This window comes from Columba livia, chromosome 2 (assembly GCF_036013475.1).
Source record: "Columba livia isolate bColLiv1 breed racing homer chromosome 2, bColLiv1.pat.W.v2, whole genome shotgun sequence".
Classification (NCBI taxonomy): Eukaryota; Metazoa; Chordata; class Aves; order Columbiformes; family Columbidae; genus Columba; species Columba livia.
In genome coordinates, this window is record NC_088603.1 from 3,974,587 (window position 1) to 3,991,858 (window position 17,272).

General features: G+C 43.5%; 1 protein-coding gene across 1 annotated transcript in view; it reads right to left on the reverse strand.

Annotated features, from left to right (window-relative positions):
* Positions 1-941: 941 nt before the first annotated feature.
* The window catches only part of VIPR1 (vasoactive intestinal peptide receptor 1), a 124,440-nt gene continuing 108,109 nt past the window's right edge, over positions 942-17,272 (reverse strand). Inside the window, exons 10-13 of the mRNA XM_013369762.3 lie at positions 15,623-15,714; positions 10,522-10,651; positions 9,062-9,103; positions 942-7,439 (exon numbers count right to left, since the gene is read on the reverse strand). Coding sequence (XP_013225216.3) covers positions 7,248-7,439; positions 9,062-9,103; positions 10,522-10,651; positions 15,623-15,714 — 456 coding nt within the window. The 3' untranslated portion in view covers positions 942-7,247. The remainder of the gene's footprint in view (positions 7,440-9,061; positions 9,104-10,521; positions 10,652-15,622; positions 15,715-17,272) is intronic.

A 17,272-nucleotide genomic window follows, 5' to 3' on the forward strand; every position in this document is an offset into this window, starting at 1 on the left:
AATTTACACCACCAGTGCTGTGGAATCATCTGATTGTGACCAGCCCAAGTCAAACCACTGCCTTGAGCTGGAAGCCACATTGTAAGATGTCCTTGGTCATTATATGTGCCAAATGTTTCGGAGAGCACTGGATGGCAGCTCTCTGGCACGTCTCATGGGTAAGGTATTTTGTTTTTCCACAGCGGTCTGAGATTTCTGCAGGTGAAATGGACCCATCGTGTCTCCTCTTGAAAAGCTGCTCACAGGTTCTCCTACCTGGATGACTGGCAGCCTGAACGTATTCAGTCCTGAAGAGAATGAGAATTAACATGGGTTTTCACATATTTTGTGGTTTTCCTGTTTTTGGAGGGTGATTTTGAACTGCTGTAGTCTGTGACAGAAAAGATAGACCTTGAATTTCTTTTGTCCATCCAGGGCCACTAGTGGGATTCTCATGGGGATGAGTTCGAACGGTACAGCACAGTGAGACAGTTGGAGGATATTCCAGCATCCAACCCTTCACTTGTAACAATCAATAAATATATACGTGTGTGCATGGGTGTGTGTACCTACAAATACAAGGATCATTTAGCAACTCTCGATCGTGACAAAAGAACCATAGTGTGTTTGTAATTGCATGATTATTACCTCCATGATGGACTCCCACCTCAAAAAGACATTTTATCCAGCCACTGAGCTCATGCACTGGTATTGCCTTCATTGTGGTGGTTGTGAGGATCACACATACCACAGCAGGTGCTGATTCTTCTGCTGGCACAGGTGTTCTCAAAGAAGGTCTCCCATTTTGAGAGCAATTTGGTCTATCTGGCTAAACTTACAAAGTATGAGATCATTATGTATAACTCTAGGCAACCACCTCACCAGCTCACGACCTCCTACTTAGCCTTTCCTCGTGTCTTCTTCACGACTGAGGAAATTGAATTAAAATATCAAGAGGAACATCTTGGACGCAATGTCTTCACAATGGTTTTATTGCTTGTTTTCAGCAGTGTCAACCACAGAGAAGAACCTCCTCTGAAGCAAGGAGATGAACCAAATACAAAGGAAAAAAAAAATAGCCAATTCATTGCATATGTACAGAGTCAAAACAAAATAAATAACATCGGGCAAAAGGCCATGAAACAAGGCAGAGATTTCACCTGTGCTGAACAAGCAAGCCTGTTCTCACTGGCATAGAGAATACATCACAAGCACCTAGGTATGTGAAAGTCCACAGAGACAGTGATTCTTTGTTCACAGCCAGTTGTCATCACTCTCTGCTGTCAAAGCCTATTTACAGGAGGGCAGAGCAGAGGTGCTCACGGTTTGAGTGCGAAGAGTCAGTCGGCACCACCTACTGAACAACAGCTTGAGGTGTTTGAATCGGAGCCTGAAAAATGCACTTCTGAATTCAAAAGTGCCTTTTTGATTTTAATTTATCATCAGAGTATCAAAAAAAGTTTATATTTTATCTTTTTTTTAAATGTGCTATTCAGATTTCCTCTATGTACAAATTTACAATATCCACAAAACTGGGGTATAAAACACCATGCCAATTTGCATGTTCTAAAGGCCTGGCCCTCAGAACCCAAATGGGCATTATTTCCCTTGCAGACCCATTACGGAATTTCCAGTCCCAATGTTTGTCTTCTTCCTTGTGATTTCACAGTATGCTAGAAATAACCAGGGTTTCAAACCCACGGCTCTTCAGTATATAGCGTAACACCATGCAAGCAAACAAGGAGTTAGGACTTTCAGAAAGTAGGAGGTGGAAGAGACAGTCCATGAGCCCAGGAAACTCCTAATTCCTAAGAGCCACAGTTTACAGCTTTACAGATTTCCAGGGGAAATAACAAGATCAGTCATTATAATTATACCTTATCAGACCGGTATGCAAATATTGGTTTTGGAGACAGTGCAAAAAGTTGACTGACTGAAAGAAAATGGGTTGAAATCCATGCTGTTCTGGATTTTGGGACATCAGACTCCCAAGTACTAGTTAGGGACTTAATTCTTTTCCTTATTACATCAGTTTTGTTCCAGAATGATACCAGCAGAGTCATTCCAGATTGATATGGGTATCTAGGAGGCCAAGAGCTTGGCCTACTGCTCTTTGAGGGTTATCTACAATCAAGAAGCATTATGATCCTTGCCACCATAAGCATGGGTGTGTGAAAAGTGCAAAGTTGCGTTGCAAGTCAAGAAGCTCCTGAATTTGGGAGCTCAAGAGTTTGGCACATTCATTGGTGCAGAGATGCCTTGGGAAGAAGCACAAGGTTGTGTCAACACCCCAGATGAGATTTGTTCTCCAGCTAAAAGCCCTACCTGAAAGCAGAGAGGCTGGGACATGGCAAGGACGAGGCACATTGTACAAGGGCCTTGGTGTTAAGCTTAGATTTGTGTCCCAGAGAAGGAATACTGCTTCTCAGTCTCCTTGCTTCTGAAACCATGTGGATTTCCATAGGCCACCAATCAAACCAGGTTAAACTTGTGCAGACAGAATAACACACACTTCACAAAGACATGTAATGGGGCTTCCAAGTTTGAGAGATTCCCTTCTAGTCTGAAAAGCTTTGATATTTCCTGCAGAAACCCAATGGGTTTTGCCTTGTTTAAACACTGTGGTGATGGCAGAAGGAAAGGAGACAAAATAATCCTACCAAAACCCTTTAATCCCTGCCACGGAACCGAGTGCTGTTCACTCCTGAGTTATCTTTGCAACTTCATTTTGCTGTTTAAAAACCACCAGGCAGTCTTTCCTTAATCAGTGGGTACATGTCTCCCTGAAAGTATTTCCATCAGATTGGAGCAGAGATTTGGTTTTAATCCTTTCGCTCGCATACCCCTTAGACATAGACGCCTCCCTGCCTCATGGCTTCTGAGCTGAATGGGAAACAAGAGGGATATTCAGAAAGAACTAAATCTGCTGATTAGTCAATATACAAATTTATTTTCTCCAGTAATACCTTCCTGAAGAAAAATATAACCACTTCCTAAGAAAAAAACAAATTAAAATATTCAGGTGTTTTGTTTCCTGGGCTTTTTTTTGAGATCCCCTTTTCATTTCATAACTGCAGTAATGATGCTTCTGTGTATATATCTCTGATTTTAACAAATAGTTTCAAGTTAATGCCCTGAAATTCTACAACAGCCAAGAATTTCTTTACTACTACTTTTTCAAGCCTAAATGTGGTCATATTCTCATCTCTTGCTGCTTATGAGAGTGCCACAGAGAAATATAGGTCCCAGCTGAATGGAAATATCTACAGTCTAATGTTAGCATTGAACCTCGTACTTCTAGACCATGTGACAATAATGTAATTTTTATATTTTAATTGTTCCATACTTATTAATTTTTAAAAATAGTTTAATCACAGAAATATAGAGTGACTCATTAACAGAAGGGGTTTGATGTCTCACTGGTATAAAAAAAGTAGTAAACAGCTCCAGTCTGAAGAGAAAGGAATTATTCTAAAGGTAAATTCCAGTTTAATGCTGGTGTAATTCAGGAGTCACTGCAGTGGACTGATTGGTGCAAATGGGCTCAGAATTTGGCCACATTTCTGTAAAAGGGTTTTGAAGTTTGAACTCATGATCCTCAAATATGTCTAAAAGCCCATCACATCCAGGTATGCCTCATATATATGTATATATGTATTTTTTTTTCCCCAGGAAATTAATTCAGTTGCCTTCACTGGAGTCATTCCTATCTTACACCAGAGATAATGGGGACAGGCTGGTGCTTTGTGAGCATCGTCAGCATCTCAAGCACTGCATCGTGTATTCTGCATGGGGTTAGGACAACACAGCTTGGGTTGTCATTTGGGGTTGCAGTGAGGTCCTTTCACTCCATTTTATTGATGAGCTGGATGAAAAACAGAGCAGAGGAAGCCAAGTTACCATGCCAAATTCCTGCACAAAGCCACTTAAATGAGCATCTGATCCGAATGTCATTGTTCACTTGATTGCTCATATCCCCAGAGTAAAAAGCTCTGATTTCACCACTGAGTCCTCTGTTCTCCTAAAATATGAGGTCAACACAGCTGGACTGGCAGCTCTGCACTGCGTGCATCACCGATATTGCCATGCCTGTCACAGCAGGTATAATATCTACAGCATATTCATTTAATCTCTCAAACACCCCTGACAGCCTAATGGCAATGTGGCTGGATGCTCAGTGACGAAATATATGCACATAGGATGTCTGGGGGCACCGTTCCTGGCACGTTAATGTAGCCAACATTTTTTTGAAGAAGCCCCTCAGTTCAAGTTACACCCTATCTTCAGGCTCCCATGCAGAAGAACCTGGTGGCGCAGTTCAAGGGCTGCAGAAGGCCCTGTGGCAAGGGTGAATAACCAGCCAAATTTTTACCCTGTCATGATCTAAAAGGAGAGTTCATTGCTGCTGCATCTGGCATGAGGTTCATGCTGGTACTAGTTAGCACAGGACTGAAATGGAAGAGAAGCTGTAAATACAAAGCAGAAGATCCTCCTGCAAATGGGAGTTCTGGTGGACAACAGGTTGACCGTGAGTCAAGAATGTGTCCTTGTGGCCAAGAAGCCAAAGGTACCTGGGGTGCATTGAGAAGAGCGTGACCAGCAGGTTGAGGGAGGTTGTTCCTCCTCCTCTGCTCTGCCCTGATGAGGCCGCATCTGGAGTTCTGTGTCCAGTTCTGGGCTCCCCAGTTTAAGGACAAGGAATTACTGGAGAGAGTCCAGAGGAGGCTACAAACATGATGAGGGGTCTGGAGCATCTTTCTGATGAGGAGAGACTGAGAAAGCTGGGGCTGTTCAGCCTGGAGAAGAGAAGCTGAGAGGGGATCTCATCAATGTTTATAAATAACTCAAGGGTGGATGTCAAGAGGATGGACCAGACTCTGTTCAGTGGTGCCCAATGACAGGATGAGGGGCAACGGACACAGACAGAAACACAGGAGGTTTCATCTGAATATGAGGAAAAACTTCTTTCTTTTGAGGTGCCAGAGCCTGGCCCAGGCTGCCCAGAGAGGTTGTGGAGTCTCCTTCTCTGGAGACATTCAAACCCACCTGGACACCTTCCTGTGTGATCTGCTCTGGTGACCCTGCTTTAGCAGGTGGGTTGGACTGGATGATCTCCAGAGGTCCCTTCCAACCCTAAACATTCCCTGATTCTGTGAAGAACAACAGAGTAGAAATGCACAAGGTGTCTCATGGCTCACCGACATTGACCTTTATGCCAGCAAGGCTTCCCCTAACAGATGGGAAAGGTTTCCCTCATGTCTCACAAAGGAGGTTGCTGGTTATGGTGCGTCACTTACGTTCAAAATCTCTGTGCTCAAACTTCTTCGTTACTTGTCTAGACCTGGACTCAAGTTCATACCTTGAACTTGAGCACTAAACCATGTCCCTAAGAACCTCACCTAAATGCCTTTTATACCCCTCCAGGGATGGTGACTCCACCACTGCCCTGGGCAGCCTGTTCCACTGCCCTGGGCAGCCTGTTCCAATGCCCGACAACCCTTTCAGTGAAGAATTTTTTACTAATATCCAATCCAAACTTCCTCTGGCACAACTTAACCCCATTTCCTCTTGTCCTATCACTTGCTACTTGGGAGAAGGGAACAACCCCCTCCATGCTACAACCTCCTTTCAGGTAGCTGTAGACAGCAACAAGGTCTCCAATTTCTAAGTGTACACTTGAGCTGGGCAGGGATTTCTCACACCCAGCATAAAACTGGTGCAATGCTATTCGATTCAGTTGGGTTCGACATCAGTGTGAGCATCCGCATCCTTGTGATGTCCGTCTTCTGACTGCGTTTGGGCTCACGGGGATTGTCTCAAATGCAGTGTCTGGGTGTGTGAGCTGCATGTGATGCCCCACCAGCCTGGCATGTCTGAGCAGGATTTGGTTTCACCTCTCTCCTTAGCCCCTCCACCAAGAAAAGAAAAGCAAAAAATAACTATTCCCTTGGTTTTAACAGGTTCTATGTGCATTTTTCAAATAGGGATTGCCCCTATATGGAAACTAATAGGCGTTCAGGAAACAGGTAAAATACAGATGCACATCTTAATGATCTAACAAAGCCTTCATCATGGGATGAAAGCTCCCCACAAAAGCTGAAGAAGAAATCAATTTAATAGCTCCTTCACTCCTTTCTGGCTCCTGGAGTGCCAGTTACGTGCTGAGACAACCTTGTTCTGATGAAAGCAATTTCGCTTGCTACTGCAACGCTTATTTTTTCTTCTGGAGAGTGGCTCCTTATGGCAGGTCTGATTCAATTAAGGATTACACGGTTCTACATCTCCCATTCTTGGCACTGTGTGTTAAGCAAGTGCAAGCAAATTACAGACCAATTGTTTTACCCTGATCCTTAATGATCCTGGGTGTGTTAATGCACCAAGATCTACGGGTGAACTTAAAAAGGAATGAAAAACACAGCCGTGCTCCGCATTTGGCACCTGTACCTTCCTGTTCATGGAAAACAACCAAACAAAATGCGATGTCATGAACATAGTGCAGAGAAGGATATTCACGCTGCTCCTTCTCAGCAATCTGCTTTTCCAGAGGGCACCTAAAGGTGCTTGGAAAGCTTTTGCTAATAAGGATGGTTGGCAATTAGCAGAACACGCTGCAGCACAGGGGCATCCTCTGAGAAGCTTTCCTGGTGTCGCACTTTTGTCTTCACACGTGTAAAATGCGGAGGCAGGGACCGTGTTCTGGGTCTCACCTGCCTGTTCGTGTTCCTCCTGTCTCTTTTCCCCATGTCCCCGACTCTGTCTTTGGTGCCCTATCATCACCTCTTATCAACAGGACTTTTGGCACATTCATATGTTTGGCTGCTTTTTTTTTTTTTGTCTCCCTCTTTCCTTTACTGGCTCATTTTTTTTTTTTCAAAAAAGTGCAATTTATCTGTTTCAGAGATGCCGGTTCTGGTAAAGCCACCAAGGACTCAGGCTCTCCCCTCCCTTACTTCATTATTTATGACACATCAGGATCTCCCAGGCTCTCTTCAAGTGACTGGGACCTTTACTCACAGTTACCAACCCCTGAGGGCTTGACACTTCAGAGCAAAAGGTCTGAAAAGAGGGAGAGGAAAAGTATTTCTCTGCCTCTTGGCTTGTCTGATCTTGTTCTGGATGCCGGTGGCTCTTCCAGTTTTGTGTCCTCTGTTGGCTCATGTGGAGCATGTCATTTCACAAGGGTTTGTCACCGTATCGCTGATTCCTGGGGATCGTTGTGTCTCTCAGTTTCTCTCTTGGATGCTCAGTGTTTGGAGAGCCTCTCCCCATCACACCAGAGAGAATTCAGCCTGGAAGCCAGAGCACCGGCGTGTCTTTGGTGAGCACTTGGTCAGCATGGAGATCTGGGTGCTGAAGTTGGTGCCGTTGCTGCCTAAGGAAGGGTGGTGATACTTCATGTCCGAACCCAGAAACCGCTCCAGATGCCACCTCCGCCACTTTCTTTTGAGCTCAGCTTGGACCTAGGTGGTGGAAAGACAAGCAGATCAGCCGAGGGGAGCATCTCCCATTGTTCTGACCTGATTGTGTGGGTAGCAATGGGTGACCCACCTACCAAGAGGCCAAGAATTATTTTATAAAGATCACTAAATTCAGCCTGGCCAGAACTTTTAGCCGCGTAGAAGAGAGGTTACATTTCAACCAGTGAAATACTGTAGCAGAAATCCCTGAGCTTCAGTAGAAAGGCCCATCTGATACAGTGAAGGTGCCAGACTACTTAACTTTAATGGCAACATATTCTATGCTTCGTGACTATAATTAAGATTTCATTTTTTTTGTTTTTTCACTGCCCTTTTTTTGTCCAAATACAAATTATTTAACTATAGTTTATTTGCAATGCTGTTAATACAGTGGTGTTTTTTTTGATAAAAACTACTTAGAGTGTCCTGAGTTGGAAGGGACCCACAAGGATCATAGAGTCCAACTCCTGTCCCTGCATGTGACAACTCCACAGTTCACACCATGTATCTGAGGGTTTTGTCCAATCTCTATTTGCTCCTGCTCAGGGACTTTACATACATCATATATGTACACTGTCCAGATTCAAATCCTGAACAAATCTGGCCACCTGCAGCCTTCCAGTGCAAATTTTTAGATAACAGTATGAATTAGTTAAAACAGTAATGCCTGAGGGTCCCTGGGATCAGCAAGCACAGAAATGGTACAACACCAGGATGCAAACCCCAGGGCTGGAAACATGGGAAAGGCAAGATCAGTGCTTGTAAGGTAAAAACATGTTTACCTGGTGCTGGTCTGCACCTAACAAGTTACATCAATGCCTATACTGGTTTTGGATCATTAATAAGTTTGTGTGGTTCTGTTTTGCTCTGTGCAAGGTTTACTGGCAAAGGTCTCTGCTGGAGCTGGGCTACCTGCCCTGTGTGTTACTGTGTGATGGACACAGCATCAGAGTGGCTGAAGGCAGCACCAGAGCTGTAAGAGAGCAAATTGTGATTCTGGACACTCTTCCTCTCCCCGGGAAGCTTGGAACACAAAGCCAGATCACAGCTGCTGCTTCCTTGTCCATGCTCTGTTTATTGAGCTGAACACGCTCCAGCTGACGGTGGCTCCAAGTTCTTAGCTGCTCACACCTATGCTGTAGCCTTTGCGATGCGGGTTTAATCAGTCTCTGCTGAATTTCTTACAGGCTGATGGAGCATGGTACAAAAATATCACTGCACTAACGAGCCTTCATCTTGGCAGTGGGCCTGATTCTGTGGAGGATTTGTCAAGGCTCTAAGCAAGGCTTAGCAGATGGGCTTTAGCCTTGCCTGCTGAAGGTGGTCCCTTTGGATCAGGGTTTATGCAAGGTCATATGGGAGTTCTGCTGATGCTGTCCCACGAATAAAAGAAGGACTCAGCAGCAGCAATACTACAGTGTGCACAAAAGTCCTAATAAGTTTATTAACTATTCTGGAAACTGTCAGGCAAATGGTTGAGTTGTTTTTATGGAGTGAGTAATTTGACTAGGAAGCTTTCCCTTAACACAGTAACATCACAAAAAGGACACTTCTCAATCCACTCTCCACAAGCATTCTATTTGTCTTAGCTGGGAACATTAACCAAATGACATCGTTGGTCTTACCTCTCCATTGAGAAAACAGTACAGAACAGCCACCACAAATCCCTAGGAAAAAGGAGAGAACAGGTTTTAAGCATCTCATAGCTGATATTCACTGAGATCACAACCCAAACTCACTGCAGCCTTGAAGAAAGGGCACACTGCTGGTGGACTGCCAAGGTGTCCCTTATAAATCACTTGATTGCATTTTCCCTATAAAAGGAGCAGGGGAAGATTGGGTAAGGTACCTTGCAGCAGATGTCTGGGTGTGAGTTCAGAGATTGCTCCAGCCTCGTGTTCAAAGCCATCAGCAGTCAGCTCGGCTCTAAGAGAGGCACTTGGTCGTTCAGGCTGAGGCATTAGAGGCAACTGGATGGGATACTAGACTTAATTTTCCTGCTTTTTCTCGGCTGTTAAAACTAGGGAGATCTAATCATGGTCTCATCATCAACGTCAGAATGATCTCAGACACAGTATAGGGCTAAACTGTCCCTTTTCCACCTTGCCTGCAGTGACACCTCATTTTTGAGAATCTCAGCTTTCACTGAAAAAAAGTATAATAAACCAAACTTATCTCTAGCTGTGCTGGTTGCAAACACTAAAGACAAATACTAAGTCTAGGTCCATTAATCTCTCAAAAGAGAGATGCCAGATGTGAAGTGATAATGATGTGGACAGGGACGTTAACTCCATCACCACTGAACCAAGGATGCCACTGACACATGTATGGATGGTACATGGTGATAGACGCTGGTGCAGACTGTGACAACACAGAGTCACCACAGCTGATTAATGGATGGATGCAGTGGGATGAAATGCATAAATAAATCTTCCTTGTTGTGCAACAACAGGGCCAAGGTTAACATCCAAACTTGGAAACAGACTGAAGTGTGTGGGTGGGTCTAAGACGTAAATTTCATTAGGGCTCCTTGAAGATTAATGATGAGGACACCTCCATTGTCCAACCTTGTGGGGAACACATCTCCTATCCCAGTGAACTTGAACCCTGCTTGAGCAGGATCTACAGACAGGACTTGTCTTATTAACGGAGGAGAAAGTTCACTCAAGTCAACTGGTTGAAGACAAATAAGACTCCTGTTAATAGCCAGAAAGACATTCCTCCCAAATCCAATTTATCTCATCATACACCATGTCAATAATATATACACTGAAATGAGGTGCTCTTTTTTTCTCCCTTAAGTATGAAAAAAATCCAGGGCAACTAACTTATAGAGGCACATTTTTTTTTCGGGAGTCTAAAATGAGGAGAGAGAATCCCTATCTGGAATTCCAGGAGGCAAAATATAAAATTATCTTCCATCCTGGCCAAGCTGGAGCGAGTAGCTTTTTCCTCAAAGGTATAACAGCAGTATTAGGCATGTCTAGAAAAACCCCTGCTCACATGTTAGCCTGTTGCCTTGCTTGTTACACTTCTCGCTGTGGACAGACCCAGTGACTGAGTGGTGGCCCAAAGGGTGGCTTACCTGGAACGACCCAACCACGAGCTCAAAGACCAGCTTCACTTCTGCTTTGAAATTGTCGGGGAAGAAAGCAAACATGATGTAGTGAATGCCAAAGAGAGGGATCAGCAGCAAGGTGGACTTGGCCAGTCTCCTGTTGGAAAGACAAACATGAATCATAATGGAAGAGGGAAGAGGAGATAAAGGCGAAGCTGATGAGAAATCCTGCAGCTGAGCCCTGCGCAACCCCGAAATTCTAATTTGCTGCAGTACATATTTGCTGATAGCCTGTATCATGCATGTTAAGTACCTTTATTTGATTTTAGAAGATGTGATATGGGCCACTTAACCTGAGGTCCTGGGAATATCCAGTCTTTTGACAGCAGCCTCCAGCGAGGCAGCACCAGGAGGCCACCCTAGACCTGCTCTCATATAAATATATTTGTACCTCCAGCTAAGGCAGAGTCATCAGCCCCAGATTATTGGCCTGCAGACTTCAGGTGGCTGGTGATTTTAGATGTGGAGACAACATAAAATGTGACATCTTTATTCCTAGTAACTTCAATGGAGGTATTTCTTTTCCCTTCTCTCTTTTTCCCCTCCCACCGGGGATCTTTTTTCATCTCTACAAGCAAAATCATCATATAGTGCTGTCTTTGTTTGCTGAGGATTTCTGAAAATTACAGCTTCTGGGAGAAAATGGTATGTTTAGCTGAGAATAATGACAGGCTATCACACAATGAAAGTCTCCAAAAGAGGAGGATGAACAGTATTAGTGCTTAATGCCATCAGACTGGGTAATCAGAGGTCCAACTAGGAAGAGATGATAATTTATTAAATATAATGATTATTAAAATATAGCTGATGGAAGTAAGATGAAATCAAGGGCCTAAGGATGCTTATAGGGGTTTTGGGTCCCTTGGTTACCCACATCCTCCTGTGTTTCTCTGTTCCAGAGGCTTCTGGAGGAATTGAAGCTACAGCTGGGATGTTGGAAATACTTGTTTCCATCTTCCTTCACCTCTGATGTCTCATCAGGTTCAGTTCCCTCAGACCATCTTCATTTATTTGCTATCTGCATAAGCCCACTGGGACGGCTGATGTGCCAGCTTTATGCAGATGATGCTTATCACTGTATATCCCAGCAGATCTTTCCAGCTTTCCCTGGTCTTGACATTAAGGCTGTGGCTGGATGCTGTGGTTCACCAGGGAATACCTGCTGGCTGATAAGCATCTGGGTGCAACTCATTCCAGGCAAAACAATGCCTGTAGGAAGCTGAGGACCTTTCCAGGAATTTGCCTTTCCCACCACATCTCTCACTAGCAGGCACACTCTTGCTCATAGTAAGTATATCCAAAATCTAAGTCCTCTTGGGTATGTTGCTCTGCCAAAGATCTGTCACTGTCATTGGTGACCATCAGGGTACTGTGTTCCTTGCTCTTAGAAGCATCTCTGGGCAGCATTACCCACACTAGTATGGCCTCAAGTTGCACCAGGAGGCTGAGGTTGGATCTGGGGAACAATTTCTTCCCCAAAGGGCTGTCGGGCATTGCAACAGGCTGCCCAGGGCAGTGCTGGAGTCACCATCCCTGGAGGGGTTGAACAGATGGAGATGAGGTTCTCAGGGACATGGGGTAGTGCTAGGGGTGGGGGAACGCTTGGACTCAGTGATCTTGAGAGTCTTTTCCAACCAAAATGATTCTGTGATCCAGCCATAATTCCTCCAGCTCCTGACATATGACAAAGCAAATCATTTTCTAAGCTGATCACAGTTCAGTGAATATCAGTTCTGGTTTTGCAGAGATTTCTCCTCTCTCCTTAATCTTTCAGGAACAGTCAACTTAAAGGAGATTGATGTGATGTTACCTTTGTGTACCATGTTCGTATAGACATTGTTTGCAATCTCCAATGGATTATAAAATTTTATCTTATCATTGCAGACAATGTTGGGACCTTGGTTACAGCATTTTCCCTCCTGGATAGACTGTGGCAATTAAAAGGGTATAAATGCCAAGCCTTATGAACCCTCTCCTCCAGTTTGCACAACACTCCAAACCAGTCTCTTGCTCCCAGCACTGAGCTTGCTCAGAATATTGAGTGATGCTTTAGATCTCAGCTTGGCTTCAAGGCAAGGGACCTACAGTCTAGCCCTGTGATATTTAAAATTTTTCTCCCCTAAACAGTGTAATGTGGAAAATCACCTTCCCTCATCATGGTGTAATTTATCCCAGGAAGTTAAACCTTGGTTGTGCAAGAAGCAGAACTCCTTGGGAGACTGTCCAAAGCCATTTAAAGTTACCTGCTGGAAGCTGTGGCTTCTCAAAAACTCATTACTTCCACTCCTAGCACAGTGTGCACTTCTTAGACCTACCCCCTCTGACAGATATACATGGTGACAGGTAATTTAGGGAAAACACATCTCCACCAGCCTGCACTGAACTGACTCCTCTCCTTGGGAGTGGATAAGAGTGAATCAACATTTTAGTCATGCTCCTTGAATGCATAACGGGAAAGTTACCCAGAAAACTTTGATGATAATATTGATCTATGAACATGTACAGAATTGAAAGAGATGAATTTTGCTCAAGACTTCTGTTGCAGAAAACGACTTCTATTTGCCTGAAATATTGCTGTCTCATTCTTGCCCATGTCTCTGTCATTTCCAGAAAACTCTTTTGGGAGACTTGTTTTCACAGCTTCCAATACATTAAAGCCCAGTTCACTCTCTGTAGCATTAATGAGTGAGTCAGCCTGCAGCTAAACCGAAACTGGTTGGAACTGAACAATGCTGTCAACGTGTCAACACGTCATTTTTTTATATAAAATAAACAAGAGAAAGAGGGAGAAATGCAAATGAGAGATCCCTGATGTTGTTAGTTTAAAACATACTCATTTCAGATTCGGCAGGAGGAACCCACACATATCATTAGCATTTTTTTGCTAAGATCACATGCCTAATGGCATTTATAAAAGGGTCTGGACTCCAGATGACTCTACAGCTAGCCGTCTAAACATCAAAAACTTAGGACCACACTGAGAACTCCCCTTGGTGAGATCCGGTCTTCAGACTGGGACACTTAATATGAATTTCTAAAGGAAAGTGTGATGTCTCATCTCCCATTGCAGCCAATATAGTCAACAGAGACTTCAAGATGCCCCAGATAATCTGGCTGCTGGCCAGCTGCCAGTGTATAAGGGTACAAGTCTCACATAGGTCCTGGGTCCTATATAGTCCAGGGAAGTATCTCCAATGTCCTAAAGCATCTCATATGGTTCAGATTGGATATTAGGAAAGGGTTGTGCAGCAGTGGAACAGGCTTCCCAGGGCAGTGGTTGAGTCACCATCCCTGTAGGCATTTAAAAGGCATTTAGATGAGGTTCTCAGGGACATGGTTTAGTCCTTGAGTAAGGTTATAGTTGGACTTGATGATCTTGAGTGCCTCTTCCAACTGGAATGATTCTGTTATTCTATAATTCTGTGATATGGCTTGGACACCTATAACTGAGCAACTGATTCATGCCCTAATGGAACTGAGATGTTTTTCCAGGTGGAGAAGGAAGGTGAGGAACTGAAGATGTGAGCTGAGGAGCATTTGTACTTCAGCAGCACCTCGTGTTTGTCAGGCCAGCGTTACTTACTGCCCTGAACGTGCGATGCTTGTTTACAAGGCAAAGAGAAGCTTCCCTGGCAGCTCCCACTTCATTGGAAAATGTGAAGTAAAAAGCCCTGAACCCAAAGCTCAGTGTGACCTCCGAGGTAATCTGGGCATAACCCTTCCGTGTGTGTTGGCAGCACATCTGCTGAGATGAACAGGACTCAACTGCTCCAGGCTGCTGCTTAGTACTAGAACATATTTCCATATGCTGATTTAATCTATGTACCTGGGCAAAGCTGTTGCAATCCTGTTGCAAACAGCGCCCAGTTGGAAATACATAAAGGGAGGTGATGGAAAGCATGGGGTCTGGTAATTTTGTCATGTTATGATGAGAGAAAAAGAGGTAATTTGCTGGGAGAAGTTAAGGTCAAATACTGGAATTTCCTTTCATAAATCTGAGAATCACTCGAGGCAGATGAAATGCATAATTTACCACCAGCAGAGAGAATGACTCAGTGTCATGGCTGGTCGGTATTTAAGGACCCTATTGATATTGTCTGCCATCTTGCAGAAAGATGAATTGAGCTCAGATTCCTCAGGGTACCAAAGTGCACAGATCCCTCCAAAGACAAAAAAGATTTACTAGCAGTGACCATGTAGGCACTGGACGTTTTTCCTTTTGGTTCTTTTCTAGGAAACATTTAATAAATATCCAGGATGGTGGAAACACTGACCCAGGATATCGGTAAGAGTCAAAAATAAGCTGGTCTGGGCTTTTATTTTATCTGCATTGAAGCCAGAATAAATCCATGCAGATAAACAGATTTCTTGCACTCTTAAAATACTGTAACTAAGAGCAGTCCTGGCCACTGAGACGGGTGCTAATCTCACTTCATGTTGTTTGTTATAAAATATGAAACATCAAGTTCAATGTTATACCCTGGAATAAAAGCGTTAGTCAAGCAAAACTTCTGGGACAATGCTGCTTCTCAACAGCGAAGAGAAATGTACTGCATTAATCCAATGTACTTTAAGGCTCTGCCTCAGGGTAAGGAAAACTTGCCATAGATTCTACTGAACGTATTAATTTTCTAGATCTCTCCTTCTTTGAAAAAGAGAGCTGAGGGTAACTAGTTCAGAAAATAAAGCCTGTGTGCTGTGACCAGCTACTCTTTGTTCTCCTTTGGGTCCCTCTGCTTTCAAAATCCAATAAATATTGAATATACAAAGAAAAATCCTATTTTCTTTCATAAACATTACTGCTGCTCTGACTTCTTCATCGTTACTCCCAGCTTAAAGCCTGTCTTAAAGTCTCTCTGTTCCATGTGACACAAAACATGCTCAGTCATTTTAGCAAACGCCCCATTTCCTAATTTCTGATCAGCTTCAGTTAAAAAATTGACTAATTTGTTAATTTACAATTACCAAGTACTCGATTTTGGTCAGTGCAGACAGATGCAATACTGAACTAGCAGCCAAGAGGTTTCCCCAAAACCATACAATACAATTTAAAAAGTCTAGGACTTACGAATATTGGCTGGTTTCATTGTGTCCCACATCTGGGGAATGCAGCTTCTGAACTAAGATACGGATGATGCAAATGAAGAGAATGAAGTTCACCTGTTGGAATGGGTAGAAAGAAAACAGAGTGGAATAAAAAAATAGTATTTTTGTCCAGCGAAAAGAACCGATCATTAGAGGGGGAGTTCCTTTCACTTTTTGCCATGAAGCAAGCTGTTGTTAAAAAGCCATGAGCAGAGAACCCCACTCTGGGAGCACATAGTAAACCGACACAGGATGGCAGCCATCTTGGGCCTGACATCAGCCTGCTTGGGACTTTGTGTCATACATCCCAAGTATGATGATGTCAAACCCATAGAGCACAGCTATGCACGACGTCCTGCTGCACGGGGGAAGTGCCGACGACAGGGTAGGAAAAGAGCCTGGAGACTGAGTGGAGCGACGGACGTCAAAGCCCTCGGGAGACGGTGACATGGGGCCGGCTGCTGAGCATGTCAAGGACTGAGGTGGTGAGCCAAGGGAACCGAAACAAAACACAAAGCCGTATCCACTCAAGCGAGCCTCTGCTTAACGCTATCGGGCACGTCTTCTCTGGAGAGAAGCTGAAGACCTTGTATAACAAGGGATAGACCTCACCAACACAGCAAACATTCTCTCCTAGGACATTACACCAGAGGAGTCTAACTAATACCTAGATTTTAGATGGTCCTTTTCACTCAAAATATCTCAAAGTGCTCCACCAACACACTCAAGCAATATTAACCTTATTTAACAGCAAAGGTGTGAAGCTAGGAATGGCAATTTCCTAACGGCAAGTAGTAGATGGCGTGAGTTGAATGCTCTTAAGGTTTAATCCAGTGAATCACACTGTTATTCATGCTATACATACAACAGAAAAGCAATGACAAATTTCTGTAGACTTCGTTTTTGTTTGGTACACAACCTCTGTATTTATCCTTTCATGGTTAGAAAATGCACAAATTATTCTGATTTCTAGAGACCTAAAGGCTGGAAGGGATTGGGTTAATCAGGCAATCTGATTTTCTGCAAAAACAGATCGTAAAATCTCCTCCAGCAATTCCTACATTTATCTCAGCCACATGTGAGTAAAAGAGACTGAAGCACATCTCTCATTTAGACACTCACCCTTTTTTTCAAAGGCTATGAGTGACTAAAAATGAATTGTTTTTCTTGGTTATGAGGTATTGCTTAATCACTTTTTATCTATCCCATGCCATTTATCACAGTATCTGTTAATATTTATTTACTTATAAAAAATGGTTTGCATTCAACTTGGTGGTAAGTAAAATTTATGTTCAAAGCAGTATTATCTAGATCAATTACTCTAATAAGCATTGATAGTACTGAAGGAAAGATCAGAGCAGTTAAATACTGTGTTGACTCATAGTGGTCAAGAGCAAACATGGACCAAGGGCAATGCTGAGTCAGGTGGAGTGAGATTTATAGGTTTAGTAGAGTTTTAGTACTGCATGTAGAAGATATGGCTATCAGGCTACTGGAGAAGTTGGTTGGCTTATTTTTCAACCTGGAGTATAATCAGAGGCACCTGATCTATTCCCAGTGCTTAATATCTTATATATCTTCTATATACATTTCTTCTGTCTTTTGAGATCTACACTTTGTTCCCATGGACATG